Genomic DNA, 19,453 nt, shown 5'->3' with positions numbered 1-19,453 from the left:
CCCCGTGTCTCTTCTGTTGGTGAACGTTTGGTCATTTCCAGTTTGGGGCTATTAGGAATAAAACTGGTGTGAACATTCTTGTACAGGCCCTTTGGTGAAGACACACGTTGATTTCTGTTGGGTATACACCTGGAAGTTGGGGTTACTGGGGAAAGGGGCCGGTCTACGTTCAGTTTTGCCTAACTCCACCAGTAGTTTTCCAAAGTGGCTGCATCACTGTCCACTTCCACCAGTAGCATATGAAAATGCCACTTGCGGGGCGCCTGGGTGGCTCAGTGGGTTAAGCCTCTGCCTTTGGCTCAGGTCATGATCCCAGGGTCCTGGGATCGAGCCCCGCATCGGGCTCTCTGCTCGGCGGGGGGCCTGCTTCCTCCTCTCTCTCTACCTGCCTCTCTGCCTACTTGTGATCTCTCTCTCTCTCTGTCAAATAAATAAATAAAATCTTTTAAAAAAATGCCACTTGCTCCACATTTTTAACAACGAGTGCTAATGTCTTGTAACTTTTAGTTATTCTGGTGAGTTCGTACCACACGTCTCCGAAGAATTTTGACTGTTGTGTTTCACAGCTTTCAAAGATAGCAAAGAAGCAAAGGTAGGACGGATTAGTTACAGACAAGAACATTTTAACGTTTTATGGGGATTATCTTCAAGTGGACAGTAATCTTCCCTGCCATCTTACAGGGAAATACTGACTCAAAATGTTGTGAGTCAAATCACTTGTATGTCAAGAAACAACTACACGAGTGTAAGAAGTAGCTGATATGGCCCCGCAGCATCTGTGAGAAAGACCTGTGGGTAACAGTTGACAGTAAGCTTGAGCTGTGTCAACGGAATGATGAGGCCACCTTCTACCATTCCTCCCCACCCCCTCCCTCCACAAGACCTTATTTTGCCCTAAGAACGAGAGTGTCTACAGCTTGAGAGGCGAGGGGTCCCCCTCTCCTTAGCACTGATGAGATCACCCCCAGGACACTGGTCGTAGGGCCAGACTTGAAGAACAATAAGGGGACAACTTTCAACAATGACCTGCTGGTGGAGTGACTTAAAAACAAGTCCTAAAGGAAACACTGAAAGAACATGGAGGAAAGATTCACAGGGCTTTAATAAAATTATGTACCTTACTAATGGGCTGTTCCATAGACGAGGGATTTATTCTAAGCAGTCTGTGTATGGGACCCACGTGAATGAAGTCTTAGTTGGTATAATGAAGCATTTCTCATTGAGTTGTCCTCAAGAATGAGCAACCTTGTGAGGTAATGAGTTCTCTGTCGCTGGAGATAGTCAAGCCTCAGTTGACCAAAAGGTGGTAGGGCGACTGTATACAGGGGATTCAAGTTTCATGTGAGTATTTGAACTAGATGAGATAACCCTTAAAGTGCTATGTCAAATCATGGAGTAGATTGATTTTTCCGTGAACTTGTAAAAACTTAGTGTAGGGGCGCCTGGGTGGCTCAGTGGGTTAAAGCCTCTGCCTTCGGCTCAGGTCATGATCCCAGGGTCCTGGGATCGAGCCCCACATCGGGCTCTCTGCTCAGCAGGGAGCCTGCTTCCTCCTCTCTCTCTCTGCCTGCCTCTCTGACTACTTGTGATCTCTGTCTGTCAAATAAATAAATAAAATCTTAAAAAAAAACTTGGTGTATATTTAATCACAGTTTAATAGAATAAGGCTAAGTTACAGGTAGGGAACATGAGCGATGATAATTAACATCCTTGTAACATTTGCTGTTCTAGGTTTTGCTCTTTGGTTAAAGAGATGATAAGCAACTTGGCGGGCAGTACAGTAGAGCTGGAGGGGGACACTGATGGGGACACCTTAGAGGTGAGTCACAGAAGACCCGCAACATGGAAAATACTGCTTATTGTGCCTTTGATGCTTCAAGCAAATGTCCCATTTTGTGTGTGAAAATCCTTTATGTTTAAAAATGCTCTTAACCACAGGAAACAAACGGAGAGCTGCTGGAGGGAAGGTCTGGGAGGGGGAATGGGGTAGCCGGGGGATGGGCATTAAGGAGGGCCCTTGATGGAATGAGCACTGGGTGTTCTGTGCAACTGGTGAACCACTGAACTCGCCTATGAGACCAATGATACACTGTATGGTAATTAATTGAATTTAAATTTTAAAAATACTCTTTCGTGGCTGCAGCAAGGGGCACAGGAGGGGGAAGCGGGGGCGGGGCTCCCAGCGGGCCGTGGGCCAGAGCAGGGCAAGCAGGGCGGGCCGGGCTGCACCCCACCCCCTGCTCCTGGCTCCGCTGGCACCGCTGGCCTCGGTGTGGGTCCGCCCGCACAGCGGCGCGCTGACGGAGCTCAGTTGGCCGTGCCAGGGCCGCGTGGGCGAGAGGAAGCTGGAGCGCGTGCGGGGTGGCCTGGACCTCTGCTCTCTGCTCTGTGCTGCCCGGGCCGAAGGAGCTGGACCCAGTGCCCCCGCCCCCCCACCCCCGGGCTGCTGCTGCGCTGGCTGCTGGCCTCCCTGCGGCACCCGGACCTGCTGCGGTGCCTGCACCATGCCTGGGCCCCGCCCGAGGTGCGAGATCTGCACGCAGCATCTGACCGAATATGTGACAATGTGGGGTCGGACTGGAGAAGACTGTCCCCCGACCTGAAAACTGTGTGACGCCACGATCGATGCCATCAAGGGGAACCGGCCCCACTACCCAGCAGAGCTGGTGAGGGAGTCACTGAGACTAGAAGAGCAGAGACGGAGGAGGCGGTGGCAGTGTGTCACCTGGTGAGGGCGCTCGGGCCCCCCAGCTGAGCCTGGTGGCCGACCTCTCTACGGGGGATGGGGGGGTTGCACACCTCGAGACAGAGAACGCTGCCAGCAGTAGAGGTGGCCGCACCAGCAGTGCTGAATCTGACGTCCTGGGACTCGGATGGGCCCTCCCTGGGGGCTCCTGGTGACCCAATTGCTCTCCTCCACGGGCCCGAGGGCATCTGCACAGCCCGAACTTGGGTTCCCCAACCAAGGCTGACCAAGTGTTTTCCCAGCGCCAGTGCTCTGAAGACCTAGCAGTGGAGCCAGGACAAGGGACCCCAGTGCTCAGGGCACGGCTGGCTTCTCGGTGACAGCTGGCATTCATCGAGCACCTACTCTGTGCCCAGTGGGGCTTTAGGTGCCAGACACATGCTCTCGTTTATTCCTCCTGCTCAGCCCTGAGAGGGGGGAGTCTGTTGTCCCATGAAATGCATCCCTGCGAGAGGAAGTTTGGGATCCCTGTCCAGCAGGAGAAGGACCGTCCAAAGCAGCGGTTATCGGTGCTGCGGTTCTGCGGGTGCGGAGCTGGGCCGAGGTCAGGGGCTGGAGCGAGTCCGGAGCAGCGGGAGAGCTGGGCAGAGAACCGAGGTTGTCGGGCTCCAGGGCCCACGCTGTGCCCACTGACTCATGCTGTTGCTGCCACAGCTGGCCAGAGGCTTTGAGGCTGTTGGTGTAGACCTGTACACCAGGGCACATGGCGTGGGGAAACCTGTGGGCTCATGGTTAAGAGGGTTAAGAGGGTTTGTGAGGTTTGTGAGGACGGCCCACAGTCGCACCTTAAGGTGCTCAAGGATGACTGAAACCCAGTCAGCGCTCTACGAATGTTAGTTCTTAGAAATATTAGGACTTCTGTGATGCCACAGTTTGTTACTATCTCGTATCAAAATCCCTGTTCTCATAATAGATTTAGCAAGGGAGCTGGATCCTGTAATTTTAAAAAGTGGTCTTCCTGCTTCTAAGGTAATCCTACTAAAGCTTAGGCCTTGACAGTGGAAAGCGCCATAATACAGAGAATTTCCCATTCCTCTTGAGGATTAACTCATTTCTCATATTCTCGTAAGACTTCGCAGCAGCTCCAGGAGCCACTAACAAGGCGAGCGTTTGCCCTCAGCGGACCGGGCCGCTAGAGGCCACCTTTGACCAGCTGTGCACCTGCTGGTCTCTGAGAGGCGTCCGGGAGCCAAGTGCCCCCCCTCCCCCGGTTCAGGCCTTCCAGCTCTGACCTTGAGAGAGCCCCGCGTGATGTCCTACCCTGCCACCTGGCCCGTCGGTTGCGGAGGCCCTGGCCACACTGTCCTGCTAAGCTGCAGGCCAGCCTCGGAGCCCCCGCACGCCTTCGGCAAGTCCATACTGACGCCAGGCCCTGTGCTGGGAGCTGGGGCCGTAACAGGAAATGAGAGAGAAGTGGCCCTGCTCTGTGGACCCCACGCACCTGGCCCGGAGCCCGAGTGCTAATAAGCAGCTCACAAGCTCGGGGCGCTGCCGAGGCGCTGAGCCGGTCCCAAGCCCATACCCGTGCGGCCTGGCCCTGGGCAGTGCCCTGTGCGTTTGCCCACCTGCCAGCGCCCCTGCCTCTTCAGGCCCCGGGGCAGAGCTAGTTCTGTGGATGGTAGACGCGTCTGCACGCGCAGTAGGCGTCAGTGGCTCGGCTAACGGTTGGCTTTGGGAGGTAGGTCTTCTGAGAAATGTGTCCCTGTTTCTTGAACGGAGGCAGATTTCAGACAGAGGTCCTTCCATTTCTTCGTGGTTTATGACCTAAATTCCTGGAACGTGTAAATGCCGAACAGCCTCCCATCCCCTCTGTATCCCCCTGAATGCTCTCGCCCCTGGAAGGAGCCCCCAGTCCTCCATCACACCACATGTTCTGATAGAGGCTTCCAAGACCTGTGACTTCTGCGCCGGGAATCTTCGAAGGCCGGCGAGCGGACAGGGCTCGGGGTGAACTTGCACAAGAAGCTGCCCCCAGGAGATGGTGGCTCAGAGCCGGGCGGTAGCTCCCGTCTGCTCAGTTCACACGTCAGCGGCCGGGGGGGCTTCTGCCCTGACCAGCGCCACGCCAGGCACTGAGGCCTGACAACAGGACAAGCGACGTGCCCTCAGGAAGCACACGGTTTCCCCTACTTGGTGAAACAGAAGGAAAAGTGTAGTAAAAGCAAACATACGTGTATAGCGAAAGCACAAATACTTACATGAGCACTGGAAACAAAGATCCACAGTTTAAAAAAAAAAAAAAGATAAAATTCTCTTTAATGAGCAAGCTAGCCATCACTCTGCGTGACTTGCAGGGATGAAGTCGAATAGGTCTGTACAGAAGAACCTGCTTACTTCGATATCTTCTCAGCCAAGGTATTTCAGAAAAATCTAGCAAGGACTGAAGTAAAATCTTCTTGTGTGTACAACATATAGAAGTTTTTTTTTTCTCCACTAATTCAGAACGTGTGCTTACAAGAGAAATAGTTGGCCAGCCCATGGTACCCATTCGTCTGTGGATGGACACATGGGCTGCTTCCGCATCTTGGCTGTTGTGAGGAAGGATACAGTAAACAGATGGGAGCATGTATCTCTTTGAATTGATGTTTTCATTTTCTTTGGGTAAATACCCGGCATGCGAATTGCCAGATAGTAGGGTAGCTCTATTTTTAACTTACTGAGGACCATCTATGCTGTTTTCCAGACTGGCTGCGCCAGTGTGCGTTCCCACCAGCAGCAAGCAAGAGTTTCTTTTTCTCCACAGCCTCACAAACACTGATTTTTTTGACCTTTCTGGTAATAGCCAGTCTGACAGGTGTGAGGATCCCAAGATCTTGTGGACACCACAGCCGTAGTCCACTCATTACACGGTTACACCTGTGTGTCTGCACAGCTGTTCAGAGTTGCCACTAATTCAGGTCCTCCCACTGATAACAATTTAATAAGATTTTTACTATGAAGTTAGTTGGGAATTCATTCTTTGATGTTTCTTTCAGAAAATGTCAAAAAGATCCGTTTTAATCATTGACTCGGGTACTTGAATTCTTACATTAGAATCAGAGTTTGTTGTGGAAATGAACTGACTGATACACTCTGAAGGTAACAGATGGGTGGGGGCGAGAAAGGTTTGAGATCGAAGCCTTTTATGGGGCAGGCTGGTGTCCGGTTCAATCAGATGTGACGGGGACCTGTTAGTGATCTTAACTGTCATGAGCATCCTTGGAAGTACGTTGGAAGGGACCAACACACGTTCTGTGCTCTTCTGTAAGTAGGCACAGTGGAGCATAGAAAACAACAGAAGGCAGGATGGCTCAGCCTAGAGTTAAATTTGTTATCTTCCTCGAGAGGAACCAACTGGAATGCAGCTGTACAGCAACTTTTGATAATGAGATTGGGGGAACAGAATAGCACGGGTGATTACAGGTGGAATGTGTGCATCGTGTCTGACACTAGATCTGTCCATCTAGAAGGGGGGAAGCCCTGCCTGTGTGGTTTGTATTAAGAGCATTTTCTTGATCTTTGATTCTTGTCTGGGCTACAGAAAGAGCTTGGTTTCCTGAGAAGCTAATGAAGGATCATGCAGGAGGGCACTTCTCTGGGGTAGTAGACATGGCATAGAAGCCTTTGTAAATTGCAACATTAAAGGGGGACAGAATCTCCAAAAGCTGAGGCTACTGAGTTCCCTATGAGCTGTACTTTAAAAAAATTTTTGGATTCCATTTCCTAAGATCATGATGTGAATAGATGAATAACTGAGAATTCTACCCTTTGAAAGTAGTTACTTGGTGAAAGTTACATAACTTTGTGTACCTACCTGGTACTCAAATAATGTTATTTATAAATTTACAAATGGCGGGACAACGCTTAGGCTCTGATGGGGCTCCACCACAAGAGTTGTGCTTTTTGACCCTGTTGCTTTGCCTTCTTCAGTACGAGTATGACCACGATGTGAACGGCGATAGGGTCGTGCTGGGGAAAGGCACGTATGGGATCGTGTTTGCCGGAAGAGACCTGAGCAACCAGGTGCGCATAGCCATCAAGGAAATCCCGGAGAGAGACAGCAGGCAAGTCAGCTCGGGCCTTCCTCGTTCTCAGGTGCCACCTCCACACCCAACCTCCGGGCCCAGCACTGACAGCACAGGGGACTTAAAAATGAAGGCATCGTGTCATCCAAAAATGTTAGAACAGTGATTTGCTTTCCTTCTTTGTGTGTTATAAGTAGGTGGAGAAAACGGAACAACTTTACTTGGGAGGCGTGTGGATTGCCGAGAGTCATATTTTTTTTAAAAAACTGTGGTTTTATTTCCACTCATCAACTAGGTCTAAAGTTGTACATTTTTACATAGATAGACAGTGGCAAATTTTTTTAAATGCGACTCAGGGCTTTAATTCATAATGTAACAATTTTAAAGGGTGTTGATTGATTCAGCTGTGTCATTACAGAAAATCAAATGTGCTGGAAAGAAAATTAGCTTTTTGCGAAATATACCCTGCCCTTTAACCTCACCCTCATCCATTTGGGGCTATTTTTTTTTTTAAACCACCACTGTTACTTACTCAATATTTTTTCGAGTCTAATAGATATATATTCCTTTTTAAAATTCACACCCCCCCCATTCCAGACAAGAACGTGGCAGTGTTGACTGCCGAGTATTTTTGTAGAGAAGCTACGTACAGAGTAATGGCCGCCACAGAAGAAGGGATAGCTCCGCCCTCCACAGGCGTGTTCAGATGACGTCTGCGTGTTGCCCCCAGTGCTGACACTGTTGGACACGTGCAAAGAGCCTCCCATCCTGGTGGTCAGCGAATTGTTAGGGATGGGTTACAAGTGCTTTCTAGCAGCTGTAAGACCCTTCATTCGTCTGTTCGTGTATTCATTCGTCCAATTCGTCTGTCTTTTCATTTATGATATTTGAGCTCAAAGGCCGGGCCTGAAATGAACTCCTCTAGCTTCTTCGAAGGCTGGGAAAGATTAAATGACTTCTTCAAGGATGTGAGGAAACAAGACTGGGATCCAGTCTCTTGAGTTCTTTGTCCAGTATTATGTGTCTTATGCTCATGCCAGATAAGGTGGTGCAGTTGTGTTTTAGGGGGAAATTGCTGGCGTGGACCGCCTCCTTTGACTGGTTGCAATAGTTAAGCTTTTCATGGCCCATAGATTTTCCGGGAATTTTAAAGCCGGAGGGGACCTTAGAGACTGTTTTTGTCCCGTTCCCTAAATGTATAGCTGACCCTATGATGTTGAGTACCTTCTCTTGGCCAGATTCTGGGCCGTCCCTGGGGGCCGACAGGTGCCGAGGATGCTGTCCCGAAGGCAGGGTGCTCCTGGCTTGGTAGGGAATGCAGATACCTTGCCTGGGGTCAAAGTGATGAGTGCCAAAACGGGAGGAGGGGGTGGCGGGTACACAGAATGCTTGCGGAAGAGAGAAAAGGAATCACTTTTCCTGAGTGAGTTGTGATAAGTTTGAGGAAATAAATCCTCTTTGAGCAGGCCTTTGAGGGATGAGTAGCAGTTCATCTGGCAGAAAAGAGGAGGCCAGTGCATTCTATGCTGAGGAAAAAACCAGAGCCGTTAAAGCAAAGGTGTAGTCAGAGAACAACAAATTATCTGCTGTGACTTGAAGGTAGGGTGGGCGTGGGGTGCTCTTAAGATGAGGCACAATTTTCAAAGGATGTAGTCTGGTTCAAGTCTGAAGGTCTTCCTGTGCCGTGTTAAGCAAAATGGTCTTGATGTGGACTTGACGAAGAGAAGTGATCTGATGAGGTGCGTGTTTCATGAAGAGGAAATATGGCCACCAAAGGAGAATAGGCTAAAGAAACCAGACGCTGGGCTCAGAGGTCCATTAGGTAGCTCTTGCTATAGTGTAGACTGCATCTGTGGAACGAGGCCCGATGGCAGCTGAAGATAGAACCTTCCAGAACATCTCTCTTCATGAGAAGCAGAGGAAGAGGGCCTGCTCAGAGAGGCAAAGGATAGTAGGAGCATTGAGCCCCTCACACGAGCGGTCATTCACTGAGTAGCCCCTGCACACCGGGCACGCCAGCGGGTGCCCGAGACCCTAAACACACTTTGGCCTTCTGCAGCCCTGTGTGGCCCGTGTTACTGTCCCCTGTTCCACAGTTGGGAAGCTGCGTACTCTCATGGGAGCCAAGGGAAAGACCATTTCCAGAAGGAAGGGCTGGCCAGCCGCAGGGCCGGCACTGATGCAGTGCCATGCAGACCTCAGGCCCCAAGGATCCGGCAGGTGACCCTGGCTTTGCTTTCCTTACTAGGTACTCGCAGCCTCTGCACGAGGAGATAGCCCTGCACAAGTACCTCAAACACCGCAATATTGTTCAGTACCTGGGCTCCGTTTCAGAGAACGGCTACATTAAGATATTTATGGAGCAGGTGCCTGGGGGTGAGTAATCCCTAGTATTCTGGTCTCACACACGGAAAACCACTGATGAAACTATAATGGGAACGTCATCCTCCATCTTGCCACTTAAAAAGTGACAGACCTTTTAGAGGCGGGAGAGCATGTGTTTCTCAGAGGAGTTGGATACCAACTTTTCAATGTCACATACATACCATTCAGTCATCAAATATTCATTGAGGAGCTACTGAGTGCCAGCCACTGGGCTGAGCGCTGGACACAGAGGAATAAAGCACAGTCTCCAGCCTTGAAGCCCTCACAGTCTAGGCATTGAGAGATAATTTGGAGACGAGGGGACAGCGGTTTTAAAAATGACACGGCAAAATAACATGTTTACCATGACATCCTACCCCAGTGCCTTAGCCACAAAGTCCCCCCAGTTCGGGCGGTATCATGGCGGGGATCATGGGGAAGGATTCCTCTGATCTACAGCCAGAATGTCTAGCTTGAGTTGGTCCCCCCATCTGCAAGCTGTGGGAGCTCAGGCAAATTGTTTACCTCTGTGCTCCCTCAGTTTTCTGACTGAATAGATGAATTATAAAATTGGAGTAATAATAATTACTCTAATGCTTGGCTCTGCAATAATTATTGGAGCGATAAAGACCCTAGCTCAGTGGGTTGTTGGATGGATCAAATGAGATAGCATATGCAAAGCTTTCAAAATGGTGCCTGGCAGAGAGCAAGAGCTCAAGAAATGTTCATTTAAAAAAATAATAATAATTATAATGATCGGAATACAAACACAAAAACTTCAGTTAGAAATCTGTATTGAGGGGCATCTGGGTGGTGCAGTCCGTTAAGCATCCAACTCTTGGTTTCGGCTCTGGTCATGAGATCGAGCCCCACGTCAGGCTCCGCACTCAGCATGGAGTCTGCTTGGGATTCTTCTCTCTCCCTCTCCATCTGCCCTTCCAGCTTGTGCTCACTCACGTGTGTGCGTGTGCACGCTTACACTCTCTCTCTCTAAAACAAATTAATATTTTATAAAGAAGAAGAAATCTGTATTCATTCATTCCTTTATAACCAACAGCTATTAAGAGCCTCCTATTCTATTAGGAGCCTAACTGTATATATTGAGAGCCAGGCAGCGGGCTAGATTTTGAAGGTTATGTTAAGGATAAAATACAGTTTCTTCTCTCAAGCTGCTCCTAGTCTAGCAAATATGTCAGTTGCTGTTCACATTGATCGATTTTTCCAAGGGTGAGGTTTAAGGATGACAACAGAATTAAACGTGCACATCCTCTTTTACAGATGGGGAAACTGAGGCATAGCAGCATTCTTTCTGCACTATGTAAGGTGTCAGGCCGAAGCTGGCTGATGCCCAGGGGCTTGCACAGTGACCCCTGAAACATATGGTCAGAATACTGTGAAGGTTGGTTTTCTTTGAACCCAAAGATTCATTGTCTTATAAAATAAGGGCAGGGATGTTAAGACAGTCCTGCCCCTGTGGCCCGGCACAGGGGGCTTCTCTCATTGAGGATGAACAGACCCAGCTTCCTCCGATCGTAGTCTCTGTCTCCCTAAATGGCCCCTCATTCTGGTCCTGTCCACCTCTGAGTTGAGGACCAGGTATAAAATGGGCTTCAACCCAAGCTGAGTGGCCAGGACATTTGTGCCGTCCCTGCAGCAGGGGCCCGGCCTCCCCAGGCCAGAGCACTTCACTGTGCACTCTCCTCCCAACTTTGTGCAGCGTGATGGACTGTGTAAAGCCAAAGGGAGCCCCGCTGCATTTCAGAGGTCCCAAGGGGCTCCTGTTCACCCTCCCTCTGCTGCTCCTCCTCCGGCCGCATGGCGTGCACGGCTGGGAGCCGGCACAGAGGGAGGAAAGAAGAGCAGGTAGCCGCCGTGCAGCAATATTGGCGTGATGGACGATGTGGACTGAGAAACCTCACCTCGCTTGGTTTCCGTGGCTTTTACAACAGCATCTTCAACACCCTGCTGAGTTTTCTGCTGTGTCCGCTTCCAGGGAGCCTTTCTGCTCTTTTGCGATCAAAATGGGGACCAGTGAAGGAGCCCACCATCAAGTTCTACACCAGGCAGATCCTGGAAGGCCTGAAGTATCTCCACGAAAACCAGATCGTGCACAGAGACATAAAGGTACTTGCTTGTCGGCACCAACGAACCTCGTTGGTGCCCCCGGGGACCCGCCAGTGGCCGGCTGGCCTGTCTGCAGACGGCTCAGCTCAGAGAAGGGAAGGAGCTGAGCTCGGCCGTCCCCAGAGTGCCGAGCCTAGACTTGCTAGAGGCTTGACACTGTTTCTTAAGGTCCAAGGCGTTTGATGTTCCTCCTTTTCTACAGGGTGATAACGTTCTGGTGAACACCTACAGCGGAGTGGTGAAGATCTCTGATTTTGGCACCTCCAAACGGCTTGCAGGAGTGAACCCGTGCACCGGGACTTTCGCTGGTAAGTGGGCCAGGGCCGGGGTGCAGGCAGCCACGCTAGAGTCACGGTTCCCAAGCACAGTGTGGCCAGTAACGGAAGCCGACCATGTGTTGTCCCCAACTTCGGGGATTGGAACCTTATACTGGCGCACTGAGCCAGTGACCTGCGGCCACGAGAGTGCCTCACTGTCGTTGTCTTCAATGGTTGGGTAGGTGGGGTGCTCTCCTTGAGGTTTTCTGAGGGTTTCTAACCAGTCAGTGAAATAGCATCATCTTTTTTAAGTTCATGTTGTGAGTAATTCTGCATCACAGTGGAGCTTAGACAACTCGTGAGAGCGCTTTACTGGTCTGTCATAAAAACTGCCTGTTAGGGCACCCGGGGGGCTCAGTGGGTTAAGCCTCTGCCTTTGGCTCAGGTCATGATCTCAGGGTCCTGGGATCGAGTCCCACATCGGGCTCTCTGCTCAGCAGGGAGCCTGCTTCCCCCTCTCCCTCTGCCTGCCTCTCTGCCTACTTGTGATCTCTCTCTGTCAAATAAATAAATAAAATCTTTAAAAAAAAAAGAAAAAACTGCCTGTTACCCTACTTCATTCTGGTACCTCGTGCTTGGATACGGTTACCTTTCCAAGGGAAGCTGATTGTTCTGGGGGCGGAGGGGAATTGGTGGGGTTGAGGTGGGAGTGAGGGGTTGGATTTTCTTCTCCGTGTGTCCGTGACGGACCCACGAAAGCGGCGAGAGGGACAGGACTCCGAGCAGTCCGAAATGACCAGCTAGCTTTCTGTTTACAAGACCAGGGCGTCAAGTGGGGTTCGAAAAGCTACCGGTGGCTTTTTAAAAATTCCTGCTTCAAAGGAACTGGTCCCTGGAAGGAAGGACTGATTTTGAAAAAGGAAAGATTTGTGGTCCCGTAAGGTATGATAAAAGGATCACGAAGATCCTGCTCGAGGGAATTAAGGAACACTGCGTAGACTCTGCTGGTTCTGAAGGGAGCTAGGGAAGTGGCAGGGCCGTTCTCTGCCCTCGGGGCACCGAGCTCTGGAGCGGGCAGACTTGGCCTCATCTTTAGTGCATAATGTCTCCGCTTTGAAAAACTTCTCCTCAAAAAGGGGTTTGTTGTATGACAACCGCTGGACGCCCACGGTGGAGACACATTCTGTATCTAAAGAGAACTTTGATTTCTCAGGAATGACGTCTCCGTTGTAACCGGGGAAGAGGTATGCGCACCTCAGAGTGGGAAACTGTCACCCCAGGGACTCCGCCAGAACCTTACGGAGTGTGTTGAATTTTCATTTATTGCTTCTGATGTAAAGATGCACGTATCAACGTGTGTGAGGACGTATGTATGTATGACTGCCGTGTTTTTTTATTACCCTAACTGAAAATGACTTCTTTCCTTCTCTTTGGAAGCCAGCAGTTAGCTTGGCAGTATGTAGCAAGAGGGTCTCTGATACGACAAGGAGTTATTTCAAAACATAAAACCCCTGACAATTTACCTTGTAATTAGCATCCCCAAGGAGAAGAAAAAATTCACAAAGAAAATGCATGTATAATCCATTATCGCATATGATATTTTCCCAAGTAATTGGCTTGAGGAGGCATGCATTCTGCATTGCAAAATAATGCAGGGGTGTTTGGGGGATAATAAAGAAGGGGTCTCATTTTGGGTAGGAAATTCCCCTGCATATCATTACTCTTTGCAACACAGAGCGGTTCTGTCCAGAAGTCTCAGCTGGTTCCTACAGAGCCCCACTCAGATGCCTGGGGACATGGTGGGGCTTTTCCGTGCAAATGTCCGGAGGCTGGCAGAGCCTGGAAGGGGAGCCAGAGGCTCAGGCGACTTGTGGCCCCGAAGCCTCCCTTCCTGTGTTCCTCTGAAGGGTTTTCATTCTAGGTATAAGCCAGCTAGAATGGGAGGAAGGGCCTTATGGCTGGAGTCAGCCCCCTTTGCTTCTGGGGTTTTTTTTTTTAACAGCTTTATTGGGGTATAAAATGCACCCGTTTGAAGTGCACAATCCACTGGTTTCTCATAAATTTTCCAAGTTGTACAGCCTTAGCCATGGTCCAAGTTTTGAACATTTCCATCCCTCCAAAAAGGTCCCTGTGCCACCTTATAGTCGGCCCCCGTCTCCACCCCAGCCCCAGGTGACCACTGATGTCCTCTCTGTAGAGATTCGCCTGCTCTGGAGAGTTCATACAGATGGAAGAGTACGCAGTCCTGTCTGTCCAGCTGCTGTCACTTTGCATCATCTGTTCCAGGCCCATCCACGCTGGGCCGCGTGTCAGTACTTCGGACCTCTAAATGGTATTCCAGGGTGTGGATAGACCGTGTTTTGTTCATCTGTCTGTCATTCAGTGGTCATTGAGCTTATTTCCGCTCTTTGACTATCGTGAACGATTCTGCTGTGAACAGTCTTTGTGCAGACCTGAGTTTCCGTCCCTCTCCGGTAGATGCCAAGGAGTGGCTCTTGGGACAGGAACTCTGTTCCAGTCTGTGGCTGTGAACATCCTTGGTTCAAATTCTGGCTCATCCACTTGCTAGCTGTGTGACTTGGGGCACGTTCCTTTACGTCTCTGTGCCATATGTAGTTTCTTCATAAATAAAATGGAGGTGCTCCCAGTACTACCTCAGAGGGTTTTTATGAAGATTACATAAGTTAATATTGGTGAAGTGCTTTGACCAGTACCTGACTCACAGCCAGTGCAATGGAAGTGTTTGTTAATAAAATAAATACTAATTTATACTTAGAAGTCCCAGGTGATTAGGGCTGAGAGGAGCCTTTGAGAGAATCAGGTTTCTGTGGGTAACTAATATGTTCAACCTGTCAAACCTAGAGGCTGTAATCATAAAAGTAATCTCATCTTTTTTTTTTCCAAAAGATTTTATTTATTTATTTGACAGAGAAAGACCAAAAGCACGGGGAGCAGCAGGCTGTGGGAGAGGGAGAAGCAAAGTCCCTGCTCAGCAGGGAGACTGATGCGGGGCTCGATCTCAGGACCCTGGGATCCTGACCTGAGCCGAAGGTAGATGCTTAACCGACTGAGCCCCCCAGGCGCCCCAAAAGCCCTCTCCTCTTTGTCTCCCGCTGCCCTCTACATCCTGTCCAGGGCAGGAGTCCTTTCCTGAGTCTGCCAGCCATCCTGAGACAACGGAGAGAAAGTCTTAATGGCCCCCTCGGAGAAGCAAACAGTCCGAATTGGATAACTGAAAGGGGCCCTGCTGGTACACTTGTCAGCGCTCTGGTCCTCGTTCCAGGGACAGCGCTCTTCCCCTGTCGTGGCGGGTCTAGCAGCAAGTCAGCACGGAGTCTTAACCTTTTCTCCCCCAACTGCCACCGCCTGCCCTGCTCCCCAGCTGGAACACTTCCCTCCAGGGTCCCTCTGAATGTAGCTCCCACGTCCTGGGCAGAGACCTGTCCTTTGGCCGGCTGCCCGCTGCCCCCCACCACTTTTACGCCTCACATTGTCTTCACTCCTCCATTTTTTTTTTCTCCTGAGGGATTCAGGCCATGGGAGATGGCCCTTGAGAAGGATTCCTTTTAAAAAGACCCCAGGCACACCTGGCTGGCTCAGTCAGTTGAGCTGCCAACTCTTGATTTCCGCTCAGGTCATGATCTCAGGGTCGCGAGATTGAGCTCCACTTGGAGATTGAGCCCTGCTTAGAGCTCTGCACTGGGCATAGAGCCTGCTTAAGATTAATTTTTTCTCTCTCTCTCTCTCTCTCTCAAAAAAAAAAAAAAGCCTAGAACAGTATTTCTGCAGTGGGCCCCCCGTCTGGTGTCCATGGCTCATGCATCTTTCCCCGACTCTCAAGAGGGCACGGTGATAGCCCCAGACCTCACGGGCGGACGCTCTGAGCTGCTTTTCTTCCCATGGGAAACAGTCCCACGTGCAGCTCGCCAGCAGGGGACACACACACACAGCTCTGTGAGGGGACCGGCCAGGAGCCCTCAGAAGCTTTGGGGTAGGACAAAGTGGTGTCCCCTCCCACCAGGCCCTTCCTTGGGCAGGGCAACCAGAGTGGCCCCTGGGGCCCCAGGAAGCACCTTATTTCTCTTTTCTGTACTTCATTAATAGGAAACAGTTTTGAAACTTTGGGCTCGGGTTCGATATTTTCCAGGGCCTGTAGGTGATGCTGATGCGCGACGGTCCTGAACGAGTGCTGAGTTGCTGAGTCGCCACTGGGCACAGCCCTAACCCGACTCCTGTACTGAGAGGGTAGCTCCCTCCGGCACAGCAGTGTCTGAAGAAGTAGCTTTCAACACCCCCCACCTCCAGACTCTCCTCTCTCCACCTTCTTAACCCCTTGATCCAGGTGGAAGGCCCCTGGGCCGGGGGCCTGCGTGCGAGGTGTGTAACCGGTTGTGCGAGACCCTCTCGGAAACATGGACCTGTCGACGGTCTCTCGCCCCGTGCCATGGTGTCTGGCTTTTATCTCAGCATCTCAATCAAAACTTCTAAATTATTGCCCTGCGCCATGCATTTTCTCCTGTTTGGGCAATTGTCTAGGAGCCCCCACTTGATTTCATGTCCCCAGGGGCCTGGGTCAGTGCCTGCTGCTCTCCTGTCACCATGTTTTGAACTCTGCACCCCTGCTCGGGTCATGGCTGGCTGGCCGATCGAGTGACCTGTGTGTGGGCACACCTTGGGGGGACATGCACTTTAGAAAGGATGTGATGCCCTTAAGAGAGCCAGACGAAAGGCAAGCAAGTTTCCCAGCATTTCTGCATTAATCAGAGGCCTACCTGCCCTGCCCCACTGCACCCCGCCACACCCCGGCTGGCATTTTTACTTGGTTTCTCGACAGAAGCCATTTTGGTGCAGCTGATGCACAGTGCTTGGGGACAGTCCCTTGAGTACTTGAAAGAGTTGTGTGGCTCTGTCTCTGTTGGACATTTACTGAGAGTGGATGCTTTTTCTAGGAGTATGGTAGTCAGTGAAACGGAGCACCCAGTTTTCTGTTACTGCTCTCCACCTTCCATTTACGTGGGAACGAGTCACATCAGGGCTTCGGAAATCCTTGCATCAAGTCTGCTTTTGTTCAGGCTGCATTTGTTTCGCTTGTGCTCCTGCTGGATTCCTTGTATCTGTCAGCAATGTCATGGTAAATGGCTCCAGATGTGCAGAGAGAAGACCTCAGTTCTCCCCTACCTTCTCTGAGCCTCATTTGTCTCTTGTATAAAATGGGAATCACAGTAGATAGTGCCTCTGCACGGCCTCACTGAGTTGTGAGACAGCGCTAGGCAGTGATGTTCTGTAAGCTGTTGAGTCCTAACAGGAAGTCAGGCCAGCAGTCTTCAAGATGGCCGCCAGTGGCCTCCACCTCCTGCCGTTCACAAACCCTCTGTAATCCCCTCCCCTTGAATGGGGGCCGGGCTTAGTGACTCACTTCTAATGAACAGATGAAAGCAGAGTAGCAATGTGTGACCTGGAGGCAGGTCAGAAAAGAGGATGGCTTCCTTCTTGCTTGCTGTCTTTGGGTCACTTGCTGTGGGGGGAAGCCATGTCTTAAAGATCCCGTGTGGTGAGAGACTAAAGCTTCTTTCCAAACCCCATCTGAGCTTGGAAGTGGATCCTCCAGCTCCATTCTGGGTTTCAGAGGACTACAGCCCAGCAGAGAACTGGGCTAGAGACTCTGGGCCGGATCCACCCAAACCAGCTATTCCTGGGTTCTGACCCTTAGACACTGTGTGAGATTCTAACTCTTGTTTTAAGCCCTTAACATTTTGGGGTAATTTATTACATAACAATAAATAACTAATACGGACATCATTGCTAAGTCCCTACCTTTATAAAGGGTGATTTTCACTGTGTTTCCATACAAAGAAAATCTCGAAATTTAGCATGAGGCCGACTTATCCTCTAGTTTTGAAACAGTTGTGCTGAAGTGGACAGGTATTTGACCAGTGTCAATAAACCATTGCAGTTTCGTTGAGTGATATTTTCCACGTTGCATAACTTTGTAAAAGTATATTCTCTTGCTCTTTTAAGAATTAACTTTCAGGGATGCCTGGTTGGCTCTGGTGGAAGACCATGCAATTCTTGATCTTGGGGTCATGAGTTTGAGCCGCATGTTGGGTGTAGAGATAACTTAAAAATAAATTTTAGGGGTGCCTGGGTGGCTCAGTGGGTTAAAGCCTCTGCCTTCACCTCAGGTCATGATCCCAGGGTCCTGGGATCGAGCGCCGCATCAGGCTCTCTGCTCAGCGGGGAGCCTGCTTCCTCCTCTCTCTCTGCCTGCCTCTCTGCCTGCTTGTGATCTCTGTCTGTCAAATAAAGATATAAAATCTTAAAAAAAAAAGAGTAAAATAAATTTTAAAAAATTAACTTTGAGTGATCATGTTAGTTGGCATCCAGGCCGGAAAATCAAAATCACCCCACTTATTTTTACAGAGAGAATTTAATAGAAGGAACTGTTAACTGGGCCTGGGTTATCTGCCTAGGGCTCGAGGGGAGCACAAGGGAGGGTAGAATTGGAACCTTTCAGGAGGGGATTACTGGATTGGAACAGGTAATGGGGGGGGGGCGTGGCAAGATGAAGCTGGTTCTGAAAGTATGACGGGACAGAAAAGCTAGAAACTGGAGCCAAGCCCTGCTGCTGGAGCCAACTGAGGGTCCAAAGGGAAGCTCCTGCAGAGGAACAGCAGCTGATGTTGGGGAGCCGATAACTTCTTCCTCCTTCCTTGTAGGTACGCCTGAGCAGCCTCCCTGGTGTTCTCGGGCTCTCTAGCGCCCCCTCGTGGCAGAGCCTAACAGGAAGCTGCGGCAAAGCAGAAATGTTTGCAGAGTCCCCAGCGCAGCCTCTAGAGCAGAGCTGAGAGATAATAGCTTAATAAACAGCATCGTGAGTCTTTCCTCCATGAATGGCTTGTGAACTGGTTTGAGGGCACGTCCTATGCCAAGGCCTCTCCCTTCACTATTCACAGCAGTACAAGCCTGAGAGGGGAGATTGTGTCACTGGAAGTTCCGTCCCCCAGGCTCTGGGATTTCCTAACAGTGCAGCAAGCCCCGTGAGCCTGTCTTGCCCAACCCTGCAGCCAGCCAAACACTTCCCTACCAGGCTTTCGGCTTCAAAGACCAAAGCCATCACTTGTGCCCTACTGATCTGTTGAGCCCATGGACCCAACCCAATTTATATTGAACCTTAAGTGAGTCTCACTTTTTAAAAATAAAATTCTTTTCTTCAGTCTCACCAGCTATATTTGAAGGGCCCAACAGTTATCTGTGGCTAGTGACTACCACACTCAACTGCACAGAATATTGTCATTATTGCAGAACTTTCTGTGGGAGGCACCTGGGTGGCTCAGTCCATGAAGTGACCGACTGTCAGTTTTAGCTGAGGTTATGATTACGATCTCAGTCTCGGGGTCGTGTAATCGAGCCCCAGGTCAGGCTCCACACCAGTGTGAGTCTGCTTGTCGCTCTCCCTCCCCGCACTTGTGCGCTCACTTTTTCCCTAAAATAAATCAATAAATCAATCTTAAAAAAAAAAAAAAACATTCTGTGGGGTAGAGCTTTTCAAATGGTCACTGGAAGGAAAAATGCTAAAAGACATCGGATCTTCAAGAGGAAGATGTAGTAGGTAACGTCCCCAATTTCTTTTTTTTTTTTAAACCAACAAGTCCTTTGTTTTCATTGATTAAGATTCTGGAAACCTGCTTTGGTTGTGTGATCTTGGGATAGGCACTTCTCTGGGTATCCGTGTTCTCTTCACGCCTTGGCCACCATCCTCTACAAGTTCGCTGTTTGTTAGAAACCACATATAGTGTCTGTTTCTGTTGCCTTCCTCAGCCTTAGTTGCAAGAAAAGCCTACGAGTTCACTCCTAGAGCCCTGATTGACCTCCTGGACCCCATCTCTGCAATCCCTTCTCCTTCGAGGGCTGCATCTGATCCCCACCTTCCCTGTGGTCCTCTCTGGTGGCTTGTGACC

The 19,453-nt window shown here is 50.2% G+C and overlaps 1 protein-coding gene across 1 annotated transcript in view; it reads left to right on the top strand.

Moving 5' to 3' along the window:
- MAP3K15 (mitogen-activated protein kinase kinase kinase 15) overlaps positions 1-19,453 on the top strand; it is a gene marked incomplete at its 5' end in the record, with an annotated part of 120,295 nt that overhangs the window by 89,612 nt on the left and 11,230 nt on the right. Inside the window, 5 exons of the mRNA XM_080795814.1 lie at positions 1,732-1,819; positions 6,656-6,789; positions 8,999-9,126; positions 11,108-11,238; positions 11,441-11,546. Of these exons, the coding sequence (XP_080651940.1) occupies positions 1,732-1,819; positions 6,656-6,789; positions 8,999-9,126; positions 11,108-11,238; positions 11,441-11,546 (587 nt within the window). The remainder of the gene's footprint in view (positions 1-1,731; positions 1,820-6,655; positions 6,790-8,998; positions 9,127-11,107; positions 11,239-11,440; positions 11,547-19,453) is intronic.

Source organism: Martes martes, assembly GCF_963455335.1.
Source record: "Martes martes genome assembly, chromosome: X".
Lineage (NCBI taxonomy): Eukaryota > Metazoa > Chordata > Mammalia > Carnivora > Mustelidae > Martes > Martes martes.
The sequence above is the reverse complement of the archived record's forward strand: the minus strand, read 5'-3'. Positions and strand labels throughout refer to the sequence as shown.